General features: G+C 43.2%; 3 protein-coding genes across 9 annotated transcripts; 1 reads left to right on the top strand and 2 right to left on the bottom strand.

Annotated features, from left to right (window-relative positions):
* Positions 1–9: 9 nt before the first annotated feature.
* Positions 10–4,596, bottom strand: pdx1 (pancreatic and duodenal homeobox 1). Its single transcript, XM_063484358.1, has 2 exons — positions 2,971–4,596; positions 10–967 (listed from the first exon to the last, which is right to left on the bottom strand). Exons 1-2 carry the CDS (start codon positions 3,350–3,352, stop codon positions 588–590), a joined length of 762 nt encoding a protein of 253 aa, XP_063340428.1. The 5' UTR covers positions 3,353–4,596; the 3' UTR covers positions 10–587.
* A 720-nt stretch (positions 4,597–5,316) lies between these two features.
* si:ch211-140b10.6 (protein POLR1D-like) lies at positions 5,317–9,892 on the bottom strand. 2 transcript variants are annotated; one of them, XM_063484360.1, is made up of 3 exons: positions 9,872–9,892; positions 9,264–9,338; positions 5,317–5,816 (listed from the first exon to the last, which is right to left on the bottom strand). In XM_063484360.1, exons 2-3 carry the CDS (start codon positions 9,278–9,280, stop codon positions 5,468–5,470), a joined length of 366 nt encoding a protein of 121 aa, XP_063340430.1. In that variant the 5' UTR covers positions 9,281–9,338; positions 9,872–9,892; the 3' UTR covers positions 5,317–5,467. The 2 variants fall into 2 exon arrangements, with proteins under 2 accessions (XP_063340430.1, XP_063340429.1); XM_063484359.1 differs by having other exon boundaries at positions 9,773–9,890.
* Positions 9,893–10,987: 1,095 nt separating this feature from the next.
* On the top strand, positions 10,988–22,004 carry lnx2a (ligand of numb-protein X 2a). 6 transcript variants are annotated; one of them, XM_063483665.1, is made up of 11 exons: positions 10,989–11,127; positions 13,357–13,918; positions 16,497–16,732; positions 16,816–16,953; positions 17,165–17,364; positions 18,115–18,528; positions 18,649–18,822; positions 18,989–19,166; positions 19,250–19,475; positions 19,820–20,014; positions 21,219–22,003. In XM_063483665.1, exons 2-11 carry the CDS (start codon positions 13,515–13,517, stop codon positions 21,352–21,354), a joined length of 2,301 nt encoding a protein of 766 aa, XP_063339735.1. In that variant the 5' UTR covers positions 10,989–11,127; positions 13,357–13,514; the 3' UTR covers positions 21,355–22,003. The 6 variants fall into 6 exon arrangements, with proteins under 6 accessions (XP_063339739.1, XP_063339735.1, XP_063339737.1 ...); XM_063483667.1 differs by having other exon boundaries at positions 10,990–11,127; positions 19,856–20,014; positions 21,219–22,002; XM_065471661.1 differs by lacking the exon at positions 10,989–11,127 and adding an exon at positions 12,141–12,552.
* The last annotated feature ends 14 nt before the right edge of the window (positions 22,005–22,018 follow it).

Genomic DNA, 22,018 nt, shown 5'->3' with positions numbered 1-22,018 from the left:
GCCTCTAAACCTCATCACTCAGCTCAAGGGCTGTGGTATATTTTAATTCTGAATGTATCCATAAAATCTCCAATCAATAAAACATGTGGATCATTGATTCTAATTAACAATCTCCATAATACATCTTAGTGTATATACAAGTGTACACTGATGTATGGAAAACAACAGCACTGATAATCATGTCTGTGGTCCGCTGTCGGGAAAGGAGTTCGTCCTCGGTGAATTTGTTGTCTCCGCGTGCCATCTGGTGTTGAACCTATCTCAGAGGATGTTTAGCGATAAAGAAATGTCACTAAATAAGTCCAGAAATAACAGACTGTGAAATCCAGTCAGGGGGCTTATGGTGGTCCAAGAGAAATTTCTGAGGGGTCCCTGTAAACGAGGACTTTACAGAAATACCTGATACATGAACTCTTAAGACATTCCCCCCCATAATCACCCTCAATCTTTTCAGAAAAAAAAATATATATGTACATGTTTCCTAAAACTTGGATTTGAGTTTCAGTCAAAGTTAAAATGATCCCTTAAATATGAGTTCAGGTCTGAGTCTTAAAAATCTTAAAGTCTTCAAAATAGATCCGCTGTATCTATGCGCTCTCTCTGGAGCCGGAGGCAGACAGACCGTGCAGAGGGGACACGGGGGGTGTGGTGGCGTGAGGTCCGTTTGAGGAGGAAACCCCTCCCGCGGCCTCCCCCTGGTCCCCAGAGGTGATGGAGGAGTCCTGGTCGGGGTCGGCCCCCCTCGCCCTCCTCCGGTCCTCCTCCTTCTTCCACTTCATGCGCCTGTTCTGGAACCAGATCTTGATGTGGCGCTCGGTGAGGCTGAGGGTCAGCGCCAGCTCCACGCGCCTCGGCCTCGAGATGTAGCGGTTGAAAAGGAACTCCTTCTCGAGCTCCAGCAGCTGGGCGCGCGTGTACGCAGTCCTCGTGCGTTTGTTTTCTTCATTCTCAGTCATCACGTATGACCCTGAAACCACACGGAGAATTAGCGCCCTTTAAAAGCGAGAATATGTAATAAAAATGAATTTTTATTAAAATCTGAAGCACTTCAAGTGTAAATTTACATTTTTAATTGTAAACTATGAAAAGTGTTTTTATTTAGGTTAAAAAAAATCTTGGAAATGAACGTAAAGAAGAATCTCCAGCCACTCTTTATTTAACCAGTACTAACCAAATACTTGGCCAAACAACAGGTGATTATTACGGGGGATCATTCAAACGGGTTTAATTTAGATTTTAGGGGTGACGATTATTATAGATCACTTGTTTTAGAGATTAAATTAAGATTTCCTTCGAGGACAAAACATATTTCCCAGTGCACGTGATCACCCACAGCTGAAATTCAAGCAGATTAATTACTGTGCATATCATAAACCACAATCAGGAAGTCTTTGCTACAGTCAGTGAAAGCTGTATATAAGTTTTAATTTTTTTATGTATTTTCATATTGTTGAAGATAAAAACCGAAACAACAGAAGTTTTTAGACGCTTTAGAAGAATCCATTGACCGCTTCTTTAAAATAAATGAACAAATTAATTAACTTATTAATTAATTACGTCCACAACTCGATGAGATCCACGTTTTAATGAACTGACTGTTTAAAAATGATCTCTTCCATTTTCAATTATTCTGTGATGACATACTTTACATTTAAAACAGTCAAGTAAAAAACAAAGATTTAAAATATTATAGAAAAGTAATTCTTGTCTTTATTTGCATGTTATCAGTCACGCATCAGTTAGTTTGAAGAGCTTCTAGAGCGTTTTATTTTAGCTGTGCAACCCTAAATTCCCTCATAAAATTTGTTTATTTTGAACATCAATACAAGAAAGACTATTCATTCATTTATGACATTGAATGTGCAGCTAAATTTGTATTTAATACGTTCCAAATAATAATAATAAAAATACTGCATTTAATATACATTTATTTTCAAAGTGAAACTGAAATATGCCATCATGCAGACTATTTTTAATTAGAGTTACATAGTCAAGTTGTTAGAAATTAATATGAATCATGTGAAGCCACTGATTATAATTATTGCCTATTTGTAAGGCACTAATTTATAGTTTCGCTTCTGGGCATCATTCCCATTACCGTCGTTCATGCTGATTTTAAAGACTTTTGTTTTTTTTAACTTCATGCTAACTGTTTGAAAATTTCATATATAATACGTTTACACTGTCCATTAAGTATCTCAGAATAATAAAACAACGTGGGCCTGTTCTATCAGAGTGTAAGTTATTCAGTTTCGACTTTATGAGAGTGGCTCGTTTATACATAACGCTTCCATTGAGAGTTCTTTAGGAGAGAGGATCAGAAGAAATATTTTCAGGGAATTTCATTTTGACGTAAGAAAAGTACGAGAACTTTATTTGCCCTTTTTATTTTAACCAAAATATTTTTCCTAACCACCGCACTGCTTTTACGCAAATTCGCTGCACGGAAAGCCTCTCCAAGTTTGTTGAAATTCAGTCCACTGAAAACTCTTCCGTGAAAAATAGTTTCCTTAAAAAAAGTTCATTACATTTTAGAGTTTCTTTTTGTGTTCCACGTTATCAAGACCACATTACAAACGACTTGGCAATATAAAAGACTATTATTAGGCTGCTCGTGACTGAAGATACCGTGATTTATGAAAATGTTTTTGTACAAACAAAACTCACATTTTTGTGACGATAATACCTGATATGAAGCAACCGCTCACCTCCCGGGCCTTTCACAAAAATGACTGACAGGTAAACTGAAACACCCAGGATCGTATTGTTGGGGCCATGGTGTCATTAAAGGCCTCAGAAGGAGTCAGTTGAAAGTTACGTGTTATATAGCTAAATTGTGTAAACATGACTGTCCCATATTTTAATTTGAAGCCCTCTTTGAACTCAAATTAAGAGCTGTATTCCCCCTCAGTCAGATTCTGTAGCACGCTCATGATCACACTGTATACGCTGATTTGTTTGAGTGTTTACCTGCCCACTGTCCTTTCCAGGTGTGTGAGTGGGATTTAGTGGTTTTCATCCAGGGGAATGGCAGGTGATATCTGCTCTGTTCCACGGGGTCACTGTAGCCTGGAGGCGGCTGGAGGGTCTGCTGTTGCTGCTGGTGGTGGAGGAGCTGGGGCACGCCAGGATCCTCCCGCATACTCGGCAAACTGTAAGTGGTAGCAATGTCAGGAAGGCCGGCCTGCTCCAAGGCTCCCATGGACGGCGGTGTGTAGACGGAGTGGACCTGCCTGCTCATGTAGAGGCAGGGTGGCGGGCTGCTGTGGCTGTAGTCATCACCCTGTGATCTCTGGTACGCGCAGGAGTCTTTAAAAACCTGAGAGGGATAAAAATGATCTTCCCGATTCATGGCTGGCGAGGACCCGTGCGCACACACACGCACCGTAACCTGCGCCCTACCTCGGCGTAAACCTTCAGCTCTACCTGCCTCAGGCGCAACTGCGAGGCCCTTACTGCTCCACACAGGTGTGTCACTCTGCCACCATGTGATCCTGTAGCGCCCAAGCCATTGGTTTCACTGTTTGCTCAAAAACGGCAGGCCGATAGCTCCCAGTTTCCAGGATATTCTGCAGTTCGTGGGAGCTTTTTTTTTTCCAGCCAACTGAACAACTGCGCGTAAATCAATGCTACTCTGTAAATACCCCAAGGTTTACCTGGCATCCACCTGTGTCTGACCCCAACAGCAGCAGCAGCAACAACAACAACAAAAACAGGTGACCGTGCAACTGCTCCCTCCACATGTGGGGCAAAAGAGGGAGTTATTAATCAAGAGCGTCTGGAAGGAGCACGATTCTCACGCAAGGCAAGCTGGATTGTCCTCAAACAGCACAGCCATCGACATTTTATATGGATATATCTCTCGTGTGCACACTGAGGTTGATAAATCGATACGTATGGGCGCAAACATTGGTTGACCCGCCAGATAAGAGACGTGGATGGAGAAACAGTTGTCTTGGAAACTCTGGCGAAAAGCTCAAACACCACACACAGCCCACTTTTTTCATTTATCTGCTTTTCCCCCCTCTAACGTTTAAAACGCGCCCATTATACTTTTGTAAATGCATCATTTAACACCATTTCGCACGCATGGGTCCACGGTCTCCGCACGCAGGTATCTTGGCGACAACAAACAAGAGCTCATGCGGCCACTTCGCTCGCCGCACTCTCGCCGGTGTTTGCTGGTCATTAGGCTTCAGCGGCGGCGTGTGCTCGCGCCATTAAACCAATTAGGCTGGAGTGACTGGACTGAACTCAATTAACAGCCGTGCGCGTGGAGCGTGTCTCCACAGCCCTCGAGCTCTCCGGTGTCGCCTTTACGCAACGCGGAGACGAACGCGATTTACTTATTTTTCAGGAAAAATTACAGGAAGATCGGGCTTTTACCTCGCTGGTGTGCATCAATAGACCGTATTTGCCCGGAGTTCTTCAGAAGCAATTATGCCACTTTCGACTGTATCTTAATGGGGCACTCAGCGATGCAATAAAGTTCAAGTAAACCAATTCTACACAAAACACCGCCTGCACTATGGCTTAATGGTGTTTATATTTGATTATTGTTTCAAAGAGGAAGGAAACAGTTAACCAGAGCCATTCTCCTCTACAGTGGAGACAACGTGATTTATGAAGCATGATGCGCCTCAGATGCACTTTAGTCAACTTTAAAGCTGCAGATTTTTTTTCCTTTATGTAATGGCCTAAGCGAGGAGTGATGCAGGTTAACGTGGCTGTAATAGAGCCGTGTGTAATCAGGGCCAAAGAGCTTGACATTTGTCACGTTTATATAAGGCTGTGAAACAGTAAAACAAAAAAAACAAAAAAAAGAGGCCAAATGGAGAGGACACTGAAGGCTTCAGCAAACGTCCACCCATCCTCAAACCTTACAAAAGGTGAAAATACTGTATGTGTTAAAGGGTTAAAATACTTTACTGCCACACATAATCCTCTAGAGACCACTAAACCACAAGCACAGGCGCATGTAGGAGTGTCGGGAAAACAAAGTTTTTTTTTCCTCTCTCCTTTGACAAACAAAACCCTTTGTGATAGCTGGTGTATACATGTCAAAAAGTTGGACAGGCGATAACATGTGCTTACCCAGTGGCGACTGCAGCGTGGCCTATGTAAACATCATGGCTAGTGAATAATAACAGAAAAATGGTAATGACATTATGATTGAAACAAAGCCTGCTCTTATGGGCGAAGCATAACTGCATCAAACTATGACGAAGAGAATGAAGAACATAAACGTGTGGGATGTGTTATTCAGACAAAAGTTTACTGGGGGGGCGGGGGGGGGGGGGGGGGGCGCAGCAACTGAACCCATCATGAGAGACAATTGTCCACCTTTACAATCCGGTGTAACAAAAACTTAAAGTTTCGTGTAGCTCATTCTGAGCAAAGTCAGCAGATCCTCTCAGGTTTAAGTCCACGCACACACACACACACACACACACAGAGTTGGGCTATTTTAACTCGTGGAGTTTGTGTGTGTGTGCGCGTCTTTGTCTCGGCTCGGTCTATCAGTGTGTCTCCGTTCTCTGTCGCCTCTGTGGCGTCTGTCTTTGTCTCTATCCAGCTTCTTATCTCTGTTTCTGCGGCCGTCCCTGTGATGATGTTTATGATCAATGTGGCCTCCATTACTCTTGTGATCTCTGGGAGGTGTCCTGCTGCGGCCTCTGTCTGGGGAATCGCTCCTCAGGCGCCCCCTTGCGGTGGAGTGTCCGGCTCCGGGCTCGCCAGTGCGGCGCTGCAGGCCGGTGGAGCGCAGCGTGTTGAGGAGGAAGCGTTTGTTGGTGCTTCGCAGAGGACATTTCAACCTGAAAGAGAAGTGAAGGACATGAGAGGTTAGTTAGACGTGTTACGCTTACCCCTGCGACCATTAGAGAGACAGATGGATGGTCGTCACTGAGGTCAGAGCTAATAACCGCCACACAGGACTCACAGGGCAGATTCATCTTTAAAAGTCCTCGTACACAGAGCTGCAGCCACCGCTGAGGATACTGAGTGTTTCTGCTCTTTCCGCCTTTGAATCCTCGTGAAACTGATTAAAAGCTGGCAGTATTTTATGGGCTGACTCCAGCATTAAGCCTCCCTCAAAATCAATAAACAGTTCTGTGATTTTCCACACAGATTTTATCCTCAGAAATGGACATTAGACATCTCTTTGTGGTATTTAAAATATATATTTTTTAAAACTTAAAAACTCACACTCAATGGCTTAAACTGGGTGATTTGGATTCATGACCTCAGTATCAGATTGTCATTTTTTCCATCAAGGTTTTGCTGTAAAACATTTTGATCTCAATTAGACCTGTATGACAATTTTAGTTTCAAGTCTGACTACTTTAAATGTAAATATCAGTGAGATAAAAAGTAGCAATAACCACACAATGCAGAAAAGATCAAACATTCCAGGCTTTTCCAGGACATCATGGTGTTTTTACATATTACCAAACTGGTTATATATGACCCTAGATTAGTTAGAGAACCCTATTAATGGCCTTAAAGCATGAACTCAGTGCAGAGAAAAGTCAATAACAATGCAAACATTTTTAAAACTGTATTTTTGCTAACAAGAAATTAATTGTCTTACATGCTTGTTACACAATACCAAACATTTAACTACAGGCAAATTAATGGAAATAAACCCCCAATATAAAGCATTTTAGTAAGAGATCTAGTGACTGTGAAAGCCATGACATAAAATTTACATTTACATTCATATTTAAACCATTTAGTTCCCTGAGGATGGCTCGTGGAAGAGACGACTACCACCGGGATAGAACCTTTTCATCACAGGAGAAAGGCCATCGTTTAAAATCTTCATATTGACTTTCAATGAGGGGACAAACCATGCTAGGAGACTGCTCTCTGCCACTCAGGCGCTTATCCACCAGTCGAGAATACGACCACTTGCTCTCAAATGTGCACTGTTCATTGTAATGAGGGATGAATGCAGTGCAGCTCTACTGTAATTGTTTTACAGTAGGGCGGTTCTTGGTGACAGTCTGATTACATCCTGCACTGACATCCTCATTCATCTGAGAAGGAGTTGCTCTTTACTTTTACTGGGTGCACTAATGCACGACCATCACTTTTATCAAATGTGTGCAGTCGACCACAGCTTCCAACCCCGTTTTACTGATGCCTTTCCCATTGATCTAAATAGCAGAGAGCAGCATGGGACCATAAATCTAAACACATTCAATGAAAAATCAATCAGTGCCTTCCATCTGTCCTCCTATCAGTATCAGATATTCTTTTTTTAGGACAATAACTTTATTGTATGTAATGAATCCATGCTTCCTCCTACAAAATGAGTTACAGGCCCTCCGAGTACGCTTTTTTATAGTCTACAGTATTTCTCCAGCATTTTTGAATACTCATAACTTAGGAGGTGAAAAACAAATTGGAGCTTTGTTAAAAGCAGCAGCCAAACCAATGTAACGCCTAATGCAAGTGTCAGGATCTGAAGTTTTAAATAGGATATATTAGAGTTTCAAAAGCAAAACTGCACTAATTTAATATCTGTGGCATAGGATAACACAAGCAGGCCTTTATACCCTGGATTTTTTTTCTTTATCTGTTTTTTGGTCAAAAAAAAAAAAAAAAAAAAAAGCATTTGGGTCAATTTTAAATGTCAGATTGGAGGCAGGTCAAAACAAGATATATCATTTACCTACATTTTTACACTGGGGTCACCTTCTCCTTTGAAATCAAAATCATTTTCTAACACAGTCATGTGTTATACTACTTTCACACTCATAGATTTTAAATTTGTGCAGTTTTGCTATTGAAGCTCGGATATATCCCATAATACTGATGCTCAAAGTTTGCTCAGGGGCTATAAACACATTACACTGCCTCTACTATGAACATCCTGTCTAAGATCATTAAGGACAGCGTAATGGGTATGTGTGTCTATTTTAACTTTCACTTCAAGTTAAAATAAGTTTGTATTTGATGCATGTTAATTGTATGCACTGCTCAGGGAGATGCTCCAAATGTCATTGTGCACCTGTACAGAGACAAATACATGCATTCTCTTCTATTGTAGGATGTGACATTTTGAGCAGGTGTAAAGTTTATATGGTTGCACTTTTTAAAAAGAGTATAAAAGAAATTAAAGGTTCATTTTACGTAGATATATTTTGTAGAAGAAGTTATGAGGGCTTGAGACGCTAGAAGAAATAAGCCAAATTAAAAAGTGCCAAAATCTGACCCACTCATGTCCTCTTTGAGGGACTGCAACACTGAAAATTTTCATTCTGAAGGTAAAATTTTGGCTTTATTAACCACATTAAATATATATATATATGTGTGTGTGTATGTATGTGTGTGTGTATTTTGTTGTTTTAGTATGGAATGGCTCTGCTCTCACTTTACTCACTCCTCCTGCTGAAACACAAGGAGTTGTGTGACTGTCACATAGATACTTTTTCCCATTATTCCATTACTTAGATCATAATCTGAATCAGCAGGACCTGCCTAGGATTTTCCTACATGCTATGGATCCCAATTACTTAACATGTAGTGTTAAGTAATTCTAGTGCACCTTCGACCTTCAGTCATTTTTATTTGTCACCAGTCTCCTCCCTGTTCACACTGGATTCAAATTTGAGGTGGGTGGATCAATCCAAAGATAGTATCGATAGTATTGATACCAACACTGGTTTAGACACATACTAGCGCAATAGGAACGATGCTTTGTTTCTATCCTCTAAGTTCAGTATGTAGCCCAAGGAATTGCTTTAAATCATTTTTTAGTGAGGCATGCACTATGAAAAAATTACAGGAATCTTTTTTGGTGTTAACCTCCACATCAATTTTATTTATAGCTTATAACACATTTAAGCTAGAGAATCTAACCTAGCGTGCTGCAGAGACAGGCACATTTACACTCCAAGTCTCCAAAAAACCCAATGCCACAAAAAGCTAAAAGATGCATTTTTATGTGTTAACTAATTATAGTGAAAAGTAACAATCACAGCGATTTAATGCTCATTAAATCTGTTGCAAATGAATGACGATTCATTCATTTTCCTTTACAAGTTAAAATTAACGGTATTGGTATCGGCAATACTCGCCGTCTATGTACTTGGTATCAGATCGATACCAAAAATCTGCAGTATCGCACACTACGGCAGTCATTTTCATTTAGTTCAAGTGCAATGCACACATTATGTGAGGCTCAACTACCAAGCCTTCTTACTAAAGCAAATAAGTAAGAGTCAGACAGATGGCATGTCAGACACGGTGCTCACCATCCTGCAGGGCCCATGGTCTCTGCTCTCACGCGGGCTCTGTCAGTCTCCCTGAGGAGCTCCTCCACTGCACGCCTAGATGGATAAATAAAGAGGAAAAAACGTCAAACACTGTTCACGTGAAGGGGATGAGAAATGGGGAGAAGCCGAGGACAAAGATGGCGCAAATCCTCAAGGGGGAGCCAAGGGGAGAATAATCTAATTAAGTGAGAGAAAACAAGAGTGATGCGGAAGAGAAAGTGAATCATCAGGAGCAAAAGGGGAACAGTGTCCTGGTTTGACCCGAGCTGCTGAATCGGCACAATCCCAGCAGAGGAGACCCGCTGATCTACTTTTATACAGGACAGGCAGCTGATGGTGTGTGCCACCATACAATCACGAGCTCGTCTAACAAACACAATAAATGAGCCTCTTTTTTTTTTTTACCGACGGAGCGCTGTTACAGATTTAGACCTGCGTTCACCAGTGCGCAAATACCAAGTGAGGACAAATATTAACACACTACATACTTTTCCAGCTCATTATCTTCTGCCATCGCGATCACACGCAAACTTAATTGCGCTAAAATCGATGGATGATCGTTAATTAACCCAGCATTGCTTGTTTACCTCCTCGCGAGGTCCTCCGACCGAGGACCCCAAGGATTTTTGCTGCCCTGAATAATGCCAGATCATTTTTAACTTCACCTTCCACCCTTTTCTCCTTTTCTGTTTTCTGCCATCTCCCAAATAACTTTCTTGGTCAGTAACCGACTAAAACGTTATAATAATAAAAAAAAAAAAAAGAAATCCTGATATTTCAGTTTGGGCTCTGTTTATCACACAGTTAACAAAATGAACCCGTTTAGGAAAACGAAAGCGATGCCGCAGTGGTTATTTTTAATTCCCCATTTTACGGTAAACTGGTATAAAGCTGCTGTGTGCATCAAAAATATTTGCTTAACTTAAGAAGTTGGCAATGTTTTTCTCGTCATTATTTCTGACCATCGACCGACCTAAATTCTGGTGAGGTTTCTTCATTTTATTGCACTGCTTGGTGAATGTTATACGTCAGTGGAAAGGTTTTTTGTGCTAATTATCTATTAACATCTCTCAAAACTTGTTGAGAAAGTGAGACACTCTCATCTTTAAAAGCGGCATTTATCCAAAACTGAAAGCTGTAATATTAAGTTTCACTTATTATTTAAAATAAAACTAAGTCATGTTAATAAGTTTTAATCTCACGCCCCCTTTAAGCCTTTATAGCAGTAGTCTACAATGTAACCAGTAATCTTCAAAAAGAATAACTTACAGTATGTATGCATTTATTTATTTACGTTTTTATGTTTGTTACATGTATTTATTTATTTATTTATTTATTTATGTATATGTAGTTACTAATGCATCTTGCATATATGAATGTATGTATATATATATTTATTTATTTAGTTATATGTGTTTATTCGTGTATCGATTTACCCATGTTTGTCTGCGTTACAAATGTATACAGTTATCTATTTTGATGTGTTTGCTAACTTTTTTATATACATAAATATATTTAAACACATTTTGTTTTATTATTTATTTTATATTATTTATTTTGTTATTTATTTATTTGTCTATTTGTTTGTTAATTATTTATTTACGAAAAGGCGGTCTTAAAGCCAACCCCTAGCTCTCCTCTGGATTGACAACCGTATGCCCCGCCCACTCGGTTTTGACGGACAGCAGTGGGCGGGGTCAGCGCTGCCAAAGGCACGGGGGCGTTTTCGTGCGGGTTTTGCGGAACGGTCCGTTGCGGTGGATGCGTGATTGAGGTCCCGCGGCTAATAATCACCCCCCTTTTTGGGGCCGGAGTGCACGGCGCGGAGGAGCCGCCGGAAAAGGTAACGTCACATCACATCTGCCTGCGCGAGCGGTGTCAGTGTGTGGCTGGCTTTGCTTTCTATGCTGCTGTCGCCTCATCGGTCCCAGGTTTTTCCGCTTGTGGGGAGGGTAGGATGGAGTCAGACAGATGGGGGGCAATGATTAAAAAAATTTTCTGGTATATGTAAGTGTGTCGGGCTTGCGTATTTGATCATGACACTGCAGTGGGAGCGCTCCCAAGGTAGATCAGGTCTATGCCAGAAAAAAATTATTGTAAATTTAAATTAAATCAGTGTCATTTTTTTGTTATCTTTGTGTGTCTGGGTGGTGTGGAGGGGGGTGGTTTAAGAAAAAAAGGCAGCCTATTGCAACAGACCTTGCAGAACAGCAGCAGCAGCAGGCCTGTTCCTGCAAGTGGCTACCAGAGCCTTTTTTTTTTAAGATAAGAGAGATGGGGTTTTATGAAAATGTAGGCTAAGCCGAGAGGACCTGAGATTTTAAATCTGTGGCCTAAAACATCATTTCATCTTCTTTGAAAATGTAATTCCTGCACACTGGACTGTCGTGTCCTGTAAGATTAGATTGTCATTTCGAACAATAACCAGAGGGACAAGAGTGTTATTTACTGAAATGGAAAGCAGTGCAATGACAATAACAGCCCGGCCTTGGACTCTCATACACACATGTACACACACACTGTGTGGTGGGATTAAAAGAGATATTCTACAAGCATTTGCCAGTCTTCATATTGCTTGTATAAAGGAATCTGTTGCAACAGCTCTGTTTAAAACACATTTAAGTGCTTTTCACTGCTCTGAAGTGCCGTCACAGTGAAAACACGAAGACTTTACTTATTGATAAAGACCATTCACAGGTACCTAAAAACGCCCTTGTGCTTGACGTGTGTGTTTGCTTTTGGTTTTGTAGACTTACGCTCGCATGTCTACGCGTATATGTGTGTTTATATGTGTGTTTGTTTGTGTGTGTGTGTGATGTGGTGATGTCACAGCTTTGTTATAGAAACAGAGAAGCCTTGTGTCCTCATGATTAATTCATGTCCAGCTGCGGGATAGAGACAGAAGCAGCCAGTCACACGCAGACAGGAGGAGCACGTACTTAAAGGAGGCTGAAATAAGTAACTACCGGTGGGGTGGCCAAGGAGACAGGAGGGACAGGTTGTCACAAGGAAGGAAAAAAAAAGACCCAGACGAGATGAAAAGAGCAGAAAAAAACGACTCAAGGGGACTCTCATCATCATCGTCTGCGCTGTCTGACAAGCTTTCAGGCTGTACCGAGGAGGTGCAGAGCATCCTGCTGAGAGGAGTGCATCTGTTGTGTGGCTCCTCTGCATCCTTCTCTGGCTACACTCTGAATGTCAAGCCCCACTGAGCAGAACGGGATCCAGGTCGTCATGGAGACAGGAGCAGACCCTCGCTGGAACAGAGGCAGGTAGTCACTGTATCTTGGCTGGGCCCGCTGAGCGTAGAGGCACGCCCTCTGCTGTCGGCTGATAGCATCTGGCCCCTCGGAGGCTGGGCTAATAGAAGGGCCGAGGGGGTCTGAGGGGCTTTGGATGTGAAACGCTGTGGAAATGATCAGCGCACACTGTGGTGCATTAGCTCTGGGGACACGCTCTGCTCGCTGGAGTGCTATATTTCAAGACTTTGCTTTGGGCGTGTTCTCTTTCTGTTGTAGAGGAGACTGAGTTCATCTACTGTACCCAGCCTGAACCAAAAATATCAAGCGTTTTCCTTGGCTTCGCCCCCCTTCCTTCCATCCTCTCTTCCATTCCATGTTCTTATTCTTCCCTTGTACCTGTTTTCACATCCCATTGATCTCTTCTTCTTTTTCTTCTTCCACCTGTCTACGCTCCCTTCCATATCTTGCCGGCACCACTTTCCTTTTCTGCTGCTTTCCCAAGCTCACTTTCTCTGATCTGTGCCCTCTCTCTGCCTCAATCCCAGATAATTCCCTCTCTGTGGAATTGGAAGATTGGAGCAGGCGAGAGCAAAAGAGAGATTATACTGCCAGATTAGTGGACAGAAGCAGCAATACATAATCTCAGCAGTGACATAAACGTGCACACACACACACACACACACACACACGGTGTCACCCTCGGTCTCATGCAAACACGTGGGCACACGTGCACAAAGCATTTGCCACATGAATAAATGCCCAACACTTGTTGTCTTGTTTTTTTTCTGAAACAGCTGTTTAACTCTCTTGTTTTGGCCTCTGACCCACAGGGTGATGTGCCATCAGCCACTGGGGGGCATCTGTCCTCTCCGCCACCTGTTCAGCCTCTGAAGCTTATGGGATAGGAGTGTGTGTGCCCCTTCCCAACCGCTCTGCATCCCAGCTGGACTCAGTCGTGCCAAAGCTGAATTGCGTTGAAGGAGAAGACATGGGCAGCCCGGGCTCCGAGGTGGGTCTGGCTGGGACCGTGGAGCCAGCTCTGGAGGCTCTGTGTCCCGAGTGTGGCCAGATCCACCGCAGCTGGGAAAACCACCTTTACAACTACCGTCTGGAAGTGGACGACGATCTGGTGTGCCACATCTGCCTGCAACCGCTGGTGCAGCCTCTCGATACGCCATGCGGACACACCTTCTGCGCCCGCTGCCTGCGTAGCTTCCTCCAGGAGAGGGACTTCTGCCCTCTGGACAGGACCCGGCTGCAGCTGCAGGCATGCCGCAGGTCCAGCATCCTGGTGCACAAGCTGCTGGACAAGCTGTCTGTGTCCTGCCCTTTGACCCCTGTCTGCTCCCTCAGCATGCCTCGCTGTGACCTGGAGGCGCACCTTAAACACAGGTAATAAAGCTTTTATGCAGACAGATGAATGCATGAGATCATTATGACACCGTGCATGCAGTCAGGATTTCATGAGCTTAGCTTCTCAGCTAACAAAGCCACCAGGCGATCGGTTGAACATCTTTTAGTAATAACCACAAGCAGCATTCAGGGCCAATCCGTCCTTGTGATTGGCTTGTTTTTCAGCTGAACCAGTGGAGATATCACAAATCAGAGTCCGCATCACATAGACTTACCCACCATTCTTAACCTTAAAGGTCTCCCCCATCCCGTGCACACGCTTTGGCTTTTGGCCCGTTTGGACCAGGTGCTGTGAGACCCTGCAGGGATTATTGGGCTGTAGGTCATGTGACGGGGGATTAGTGATTCCCTTTCGACAGTCATGGGTTGGCTGACCAGGAGCCTTCGTGTTCTCATTCTGCAACCATGCTGAGCAACTTCAACACCAGAGATCTTTTCAACCACTTCTTCTGTGAGACAGCCAAGGGCAACCCCGGCCTGTGGTGAGTCGAACGCAGTGGGGTGTGAGGTCAGCGTGACTCAGAATGACAAAAAAACATTATTTACTCGCTGGTTTCCACTGTTTTTGTTATTTCAGTCTGTCTCTCGGTTTGCTTTGCCTCTTACTCTCTCTGTCCTGCTTCCTCTGTTGCCATGTCTTGCACCGAAGTGCACGGTTACGTGTGCGTGCATCGGTGTCAGGCTGTCATTGCTGCTTCAAGGATGTAATTCAAGCAGTATGTGATGATGTGTTTGTGCCTGGTTAAGGCATTAAAACCAGTGCTCTCATCTTTAAGCAGACTCCTTTGTAGTTGAATTTCTTCAGAGTATTTACAGTGTTTTGACGTTGGTTTATTGACTGGTTTTCCACTGTCCTCCTAACACCACGATTAAGTTGAGGAGATTTTCCTTAACAAGATCAGGGTAACAGACTATCACTTACAGTCCTTTAAAAGCTTTTCTGAGTCAGCTGTTTTTCTATAAAAGAATCCCTTTTAAAGAAACGCTGTGTAGCAAAGTGCCAGCCAGTGAAGCCGAAAGTCAACAAGATAACGGTAAATGGTCAAATGTTGCGTAACAACACCAGTTGTCGTCTTCTAGTGAGGCTGTAAGGGGAAAATCTCTTGAGTGTATCCCCTTTAAACATTTATTCTTAAAAGTATTTGCATCCCGGTCTTACCTCAGGAAAGAATACACGCGTAAGGTTGTGTTGACAAGATAAGGAAAGATGGTTTAACAGATCACACAAGGTCACCGCGAGGACTAACACGACATTCTTTAGCAAAGCTTAAACCTCGGCCTCATGCGAGCTCACTGCTCCCCTGCAGACTTAGGTTTAAGATAGCAGCCAACAGCCTGCCGTTGTGTTTGTGTGACTTTAAAAGTCAACATTGTTTTTGTTGAAGATTAGGGATCAGACATTAGATTAAAAGAGGAGGACACGGTGTTCCACAATGATTACGGTGGGCTGCTTCATTTTGTTGCCCGTGTACGTGTGAGGAATGAACTTTCACTGTCCCTGGAAAAAAAACAAAGGAACCAAATGACTACATCTATGTGAGCAGAAGTCTTTGTTTTTAGCATTTACCAGTTTTCCTGTCAAAATTATTTGTTCTTTGCAAAAACGATTAGACAAGGAAGGAAATTCATTAAAGAAAACAAAATTACTCTGTGTCACAAGGGATTAAACACCTGTCACCTCTAAGCTACCACTTACAGTAATAAAGGAAATTAAGGCTGATACCATACTGACCCTTTGAGGGAGTTGTTGTGCGTTTATTTTTAAATTGTTTCTAAGTGAAGTGTTTCTATTTTTGTAGGCGAAGAAGGGACACGTCGTCCTGTGTTTCTTTTTTAAGGAAACGTTTTATAATTAACTTGTAGCTCATTATCTGATCTCAGAGCCATTCATACAACAAATCAGCAGTTTTCTCTGTTTTCAGCTTCTCAGATGTGAGCATTTGCTGCCCTTTGCCTTTGGGAATTTGGGAAAGACGTCTTTTTTCGCTGTTTTATGGCTTTGAAGTGCTTCCTAGCATAGAATTCCCATTCTTCCCAGAGCTTTAAGATCTTCATGTTGCTTGAAAAATTAGATGATGTTATTAATTCAAGACAGTTTGAAGGGTCAAGGCTAATTTACAACTGAAAATCACAACCACAAAAACAGACTTTTTTTTTTCTTCTTTTTCCTGGGATCTTATCCTTGTAAAGCCTGAACCAGGACAAAATTGCCAGAAAATTTTAATTTTTAGAGTTTATTCAACCTTCTAACAAATTTTAAAAATCAAAAACATTAAATATGAATTTGCATAGTAGTTAGGGTTAAAAAAAAACCCTCACTATTGCACTATTCAAAGTGTCAGCATGTTTCTGGAGCTTCACTTGTGCTTCACTGATTTAATTTTGGAATTTTAGAAAGAACCTGTTAACTAAAGTCATTGTAAACTTCAGCAGTGTAAGAAAAAAAATCTCTCAAGTTTTCTTCTCTTGTGAGCGAGCACCACATCAAGTTAACTGAGCTTGGTTTTCTTTACATGTCGGATGGGGTGATACGCTGACACCTGTTGCTTGATGAAAGGTGTCCAGGGATGCGGAGTCAGCAGACAAATGGGGACGGTCCACGATGCGAGAGCGGGGATGAGCGAGCAATGGTGACCAGCCCTCCCAGGTCACCGCATACACCACAGACAGACCTGAGGGACCGCACGCCGTCACCGCCCTCTGGACCCAATAACAGCTGCGGTAATGGGCCTGTGTGGACAGATGATGCCGGCCTTGACAACCCAGCCTTTGAGGAAAGCACCGAAGAAGACAGTAAGTTGATCTATCGGCCTTGGATTGTCAGTAAAGTTAATAATATAGCTGTCATCCATCTCTTCGTGTCCTTCTGCCTGTAGGTGTAGTAGGGTTGGAGTGTGTGGTCCCCAGGGTGAAGCGGCCCCTCAGTAATCCCTGTATCCATCTCCTGCGCTCCGTTAGCTCCACCTCCTCTGGCTGGGACTGCCCTGAATCCCCGCCTCTGTCTGCTGAGGAGGGTATGACATCATCTGTTCCTTTCACTGAGGATCTTCTCAAAGGGACCTTGGATAATGAAATACCTTACTTAATAATAATGAAATACCTTGTAGTCTTATACAAAAAATGGATAATCACATCCAGTCAGCTTTGTACTAAAGGTTGGAAAGATGTGGAAATTACTTTCTTAAGTGAAGCTTTTTTTGATAATGTCACTGGTGTCTCCTCTAGGCTGTGTGAAGCTCCCCTCCCTTCCTGAAGGAGAGATAACTGCCATAGAGGTCCACCGTGCAAACCCATATGTAGAGCTGGGAATCAGCATTGTTGGTGGAAATGAGACGCCTCTCATCAACATCGTGATTCAAGAAGTTTACCGAGACGGGGTCATTGCAAGGGACGGGAGGCTGCTGGCCGGGGATCAGATACTCCAGGTGAGAGATCAGTTTCAGGTATAAATTTTCAGTGTTTTCAGAGAGTGTTTGGAAGATTTGTTGAAGACAAGAGCTTAATAAACATTTTATTAGGAGTCTGTGGGAGATGTGCTGCAGATAGTGCAGTGCTGAGAATATTGTAAACAGTGGAGTAGGGCACATTGTTCTGGATATGCTGTGTGACTGCAACATTTCTAAATTATCCTGACTATCAGTTTCCACATTGTGTTTTGGGGAAAAATATCTATGTATATATTTTTGGATAGTTTAGAGCTTCACTTAGAAATTGGCCAGTTGTTTTCTCTCAGCACCACATTTACTTTCGTCTTAGTCAACTTTCTATTTTTGGTCTACTATTTAAAGCTCCTCTAGTCAATAGTCTTCTGTTAATGGTAATCAGATGAGTACTTGTAGTTGAAAGGGATCACCCTTAGTGAGCAGTTCACTAATAGTGATGACCTATAGAAGATGTTAGCACCCTTTGGCACACTGTTGTGGTTTTAAGGTTCTATTTATGGTCCATTTCCATGAGAAAGCTCCAGAGAGCAGACAGACACAATTTAGTTACCTTTCAGACAGGGGAAGCTATAAACGCTGTATTTCTTTCTCAGTTGTTTTTGGTGTTGACCAAAACAGAGCTAAAAGAAAATGAGTGTGCGACTTAAATGCGTCAGATAGCTAAGAAACTGGTCATGTTTCAAAGCTAGCTTGCTCATCTAGTTTTTATTTTCCATTCCTCTCCACTCCAAGGTGAACAATGTGGACATCAGTAACGTGCCACACAGTTTTGCTCGCTCCACCCTGGCCCGCCCCTGCACCACCCTGCAGCTGACTGTACTCCGGGAGCGTCGCTGTGCCTCCCGGGCACCTCCCTCCTCTTCCTCCTCCACCCCAGCAGTCCCCCATGCCCCCTGCTCCACTCCCGAAGTCACCCCACCCAGCCCAGCCACTCTGAGAATCACCCTGCATAAGCGAGACTCCACAGAGCAGCTTGGAATCAAGCTGGTACGGCGAACGGATGAGTCAGGGGTGTTTGTGTTAGATCTCCTGGAGGGAGGCCTGGCTGCCAAGGATGGCAGACTGCGGAGTAACGACCGCGTGCTGGCAGTCAATGAACAGGACTTGCGACACGGCACCCCAGAGCAAGCTGCTCAGATCATACAGGTGCAGTTTGTTCATTTGGGTCTACAATCCTGGATTTCCCTTTTGGTTTTACAGACAGGGGCTGAAAAATAATTTTGCTACTTCAGATTTGTCTCTAAAGCACAGATTCTGCCCTTTCAGGCCAGTGGAGAACGAGTCCACCTGCTAATTGGCCGACCCAGCAAACCAACTCCACCGCCACCGCCAAAATCGAGCTCCACTAGAGACCTTTACTGCCTTGATCACTTCCTGCCTAACCACAGCTCTACCCCGAGTCCTGTGGCCATACACCTGTCCCGCACCAGCACCCACAGAGTGAGGACATGACTTGCCCTTTTTGTTTCACCTTTCCTTTGTTATAAAATTAATTTTATGAGATCAAAATCGAAACTGAGGTTTAAATGTAATACAATGAAAAGAGTATACTTTTTTTTTTTTTTTTTTGTTATTGAAGTCAAGCTTGTGTTTCAATTGCTCCCAGGACCTGTCCCAGTGTGTGACCTGTAAGGAGAAACACATCACTGTGAAGAAGGAACCACACGAGTCTCTGGGCATGACTGTTGCAGGAGGGCGGGGCAGCAAGAGCGGGGAGCTGCCGATCTTTGTGACGAGCGTCCAACCGCACGGCTGCTTGTCGAGGGATGGGCGAATCAAAAGAGGTGAACGCTTCCTCTGGACCGATTGAGCCACAACCCAAACATCACATCAGAAAACCACTGCATCTTCTCGCTTCCTCTCTCAGGTGATGTGCTGCTGAGCATCAACGGGCAGGATTTGACCTACCTGAGCCACAGTGAGGCCGTGGGCACCTTGAAGGCCAGCGCTGCGTCGCCCTCGGTCCAGCTGCGAGTGCTCGAAGTCAGCATGGTGGAAGAGCAGGACCATGATGAGCTGCTGCCTCACACTCACGACAGTGACTTTGATGCCAACTGGTCCCCATCGTGGGTCATGTGGCTGGGCCTGCCCAGGTGAGCACACAGAGGAAATACAATATAGTTCTGGATGTGTGATTGTGTTTTGTGATATGATGGTGTTTTAGAAGGGTGCTGTTCTGTTGTCAGCAGCTTCAAACAGGACATTATACAATAAAGAAAAGCTTGTATCTTCATTAAATGTCATGTTTTTCTTGTTTTTATCTTAACTAATTATATATTAACTTTCTGATTTGTGGGCTTTGTGCTGATTGGTTGGTTATTTGTCATATTTTCCCAGGAATTTTTTTTTACTATGTATTAAAAATATCAACATGAGCGTCCTGAATCTGTTCGTGGGATCATAATCAATCTATCTGTCTGTCCATCTGTCTGTCCAGCCCTCCTTCACTCTGCTCTCCACCCTCTCCTTGCAGCTACCTCCACAGTAGCCATGAGATTGTTCTGCGCAGGAGCCATCCTGGCAGCTGGGGATTTAGCATCGTCGGGGGATATGAGGAAAGCCATGGCAACCAGGCGTTCTTTATCAAGACCATCGTCCTCGGCACACCCGCATACTATGACGGCCGCCTCAAGTGAGTGATCAGTTGTGCTTTATATGATAAAATGTGGCTTACAAAAACAGGGGAAAATAAATAAATAAATAATTTTGTGTGATTTTTACTTCGGGCTTTAAGAAGAAATATGTGTATAATGATCATTATAATCCAGGCTGTCTGCTTGAGGCTTTTGAGGCTTCAGCAAGTACAGAGCAAAGGGTTAGTTCAAGCTCTGCTGTAATCCTGGCAGATCAGCTGAGCTCTGTGCCAGCCTAAATTGGACAGTGGCTCATCTGATACCTTTCATCCAATTGGTAAATCTCAGATAGGGCACTCTGTTTAAGCTGCTTTAGCCTGCCCAAAGTTGTTGCACAACTGCTGTCCACTTTGCAACCCATCACCACCCTGGCTCCTCCTTTTCACATTGTGTCTGACCTAATCAGTGTTTTCATACCTGATCTCCCTGTGAAATATAAATTACTACAGAAATAACTATTCTTTTGATTGTACTGGTCCTGACTGAACTTATTTAACAGCTGTAAAGGCTCAAAAGGCCAACATTTGTAGTGTGCGCTTATTTTTTATGCTAATATTTAGAGGCATAACTGTCTTATCTATTATCATAACGCAGCTTGCAAGCCATAAAATAATTCAGTTCTTTAACTCATCTGTGCATATATCAAAACGAATAACATCTATTGTAGGTTTTAAAAAGTTACAGTAGATATGTCTTCTCTCTGAGTATTTTAAACTGGGGTCAGGGATCTTCCTTTCTCTGTACCCTTTTTGTGTCAGTACTACAAAAAAATATTCAGAATAAAGGCTAATCTTTCCTCAGAGATTGAAGAATAAAGGTAGCGATATTTTTTTTTCCTTTTGTCAAAAAGTCTTTTTGGGAAAAAAAAAGCAAACAATGAAATAACCCTAATAAGAATCATCTGTATGCCACAGAGCTTTGTTTTCTAAAACCTATTAAAAACACCTCCCCTAGCCACTCTGGTACCCAAGGTTACATGTTACTAAAATACAGCTGCACAGCTTATTGTGGGAAATTCATAAGTGCCATTAAAGATGTTGGAGTTCAAACTGTACCCTGCAATTATTTTAATTGCAAATTAATATGCTGATGATCACAGTCATCTCAAAAGGCTCGTCTTCATGTATGTAGTGCTGTTTGAGCCCAAAGCTATCAGGTCCTGTTTCTAAGCCTATGATAACATGTCTCTCTTTGTCATCTCAGGTGTGGTGACATGATAGTGGCAGTCAACGGCCTGTCGACAGCAGGAATGAGCCACTCGGCCCTGGTGCCCATGCTGAAAGAGCAGCGCAGCCGGGTGGCGCTTACTGTAGTCTCCTGGCCCGGCAGCCTGGTATAGCTGGGCCAGATCATGAGCAGGCTGCGCACTCCATAGAGTCCACCCAGAATGTTCTATATTGGGAACGACCTTGGCCAAAGTGAACTGGTACGTGCTACTGTACATCGCTCCATATCGGGCTTAATCCAGGACCAAACGCATTCAGAACTACTGAAGACCCAGCAGGACCCAAGCCTGTCCTGACCAGGTGGGAACTGATCCAGATCGTGCCACGTCACGCGACAGACTGCACTCTCACACACACTGCTGTGATCATATGGTCATGTTGTCTTCACTCCCACGGGGAGAATAGTACTGCAACTGTTAACAGGCGATCTGTGCTGTATTCACCTCACCAGGCAGTTGTAGAATCCAGGGCTATATTCAGGTGGATGCATCGATGCAGGTAGAGATTAAATATTTTTGAGGAGTAGTTGGCGATCTGCTGTGATCTAGGATAATGACAGTTAATCAGTTTAATCGAGATGTTCTGCAAGACCAGTGCTGTATCCAGCTGAATGAGCCTCAGGCCTTATTAGAAACCTGCCGCACCCTTGGGGCTCAACTGCCCTTAGGCCTCATCACCATGATAAACCAGCTGCAATAGCAGCTGGAGTTTTATACATGTGTTTGAATGTGTGCTGTTTGTTTAATAAACACTTCCTGCAAAGGATTCAAGACTCTA

The sequence above is a fragment of the Pelmatolapia mariae genome, linkage group LG9, assembly GCF_036321145.2.
Source record: "Pelmatolapia mariae isolate MD_Pm_ZW linkage group LG9, Pm_UMD_F_2, whole genome shotgun sequence".
NCBI lineage: Eukaryota > Metazoa > Chordata > Actinopteri > Cichliformes > Cichlidae > Pelmatolapia > Pelmatolapia mariae.
This window is presented reverse-complemented; position numbering and strand designations above follow the sequence as displayed.

Bases quoted from the DNA above. Each gene is read 5' to 3' on its own strand.
- si:ch211-140b10.6 (XM_063484359.1), bottom strand. From the start codon at position 9,798: ATGGCAGAAGATAATGAGCTGGAAAA. The intron at 9,339-9,772 runs GTATGTAGTGTG...TTATCCATCTAG, and splicing joins GAAGATAATGAGCTGGAAAA to GCGTGCAGTGGAGGAGCTCC. The intron at 5,817-9,263 runs GTGAGCACCGTG...CTTCTCTTTCAG, and splicing joins ACCATGGGCCCTGCAGGATG to GTTGAAATGTCCTCTGCGAA.
- pdx1 (XM_063484358.1), bottom strand. From the start codon at position 3,352: ATGAATCGGGAAGATCATTTTTATCCCTCTCAGGTTTTTAAAGACTCC. The intron at 968-2,970 runs GTAAACACTCAA...GTGTGGTTTCAG, and splicing joins CTGGAAAGGACAGTGGGCAG to GGTCATACGTGATGACTGAG.
- lnx2a (XM_063483665.1), top strand. From the start codon at position 13,515: ATGGGCAGCCCGGGCTCCGAGGTGGGTCTGGCTGGGACCGTGGAGCCA. The intron at 18,529-18,648 runs GTGCAGTTTGTT...CTGCCCTTTCAG, and splicing joins AAGCTGCTCAGATCATACAG to GCCAGTGGAGAACGAGTCCA. The intron at 20,015-21,218 runs GTGAGTGATCAG...TTGTCATCTCAG, and splicing joins TACTATGACGGCCGCCTCAA to GTGTGGTGACATGATAGTGG.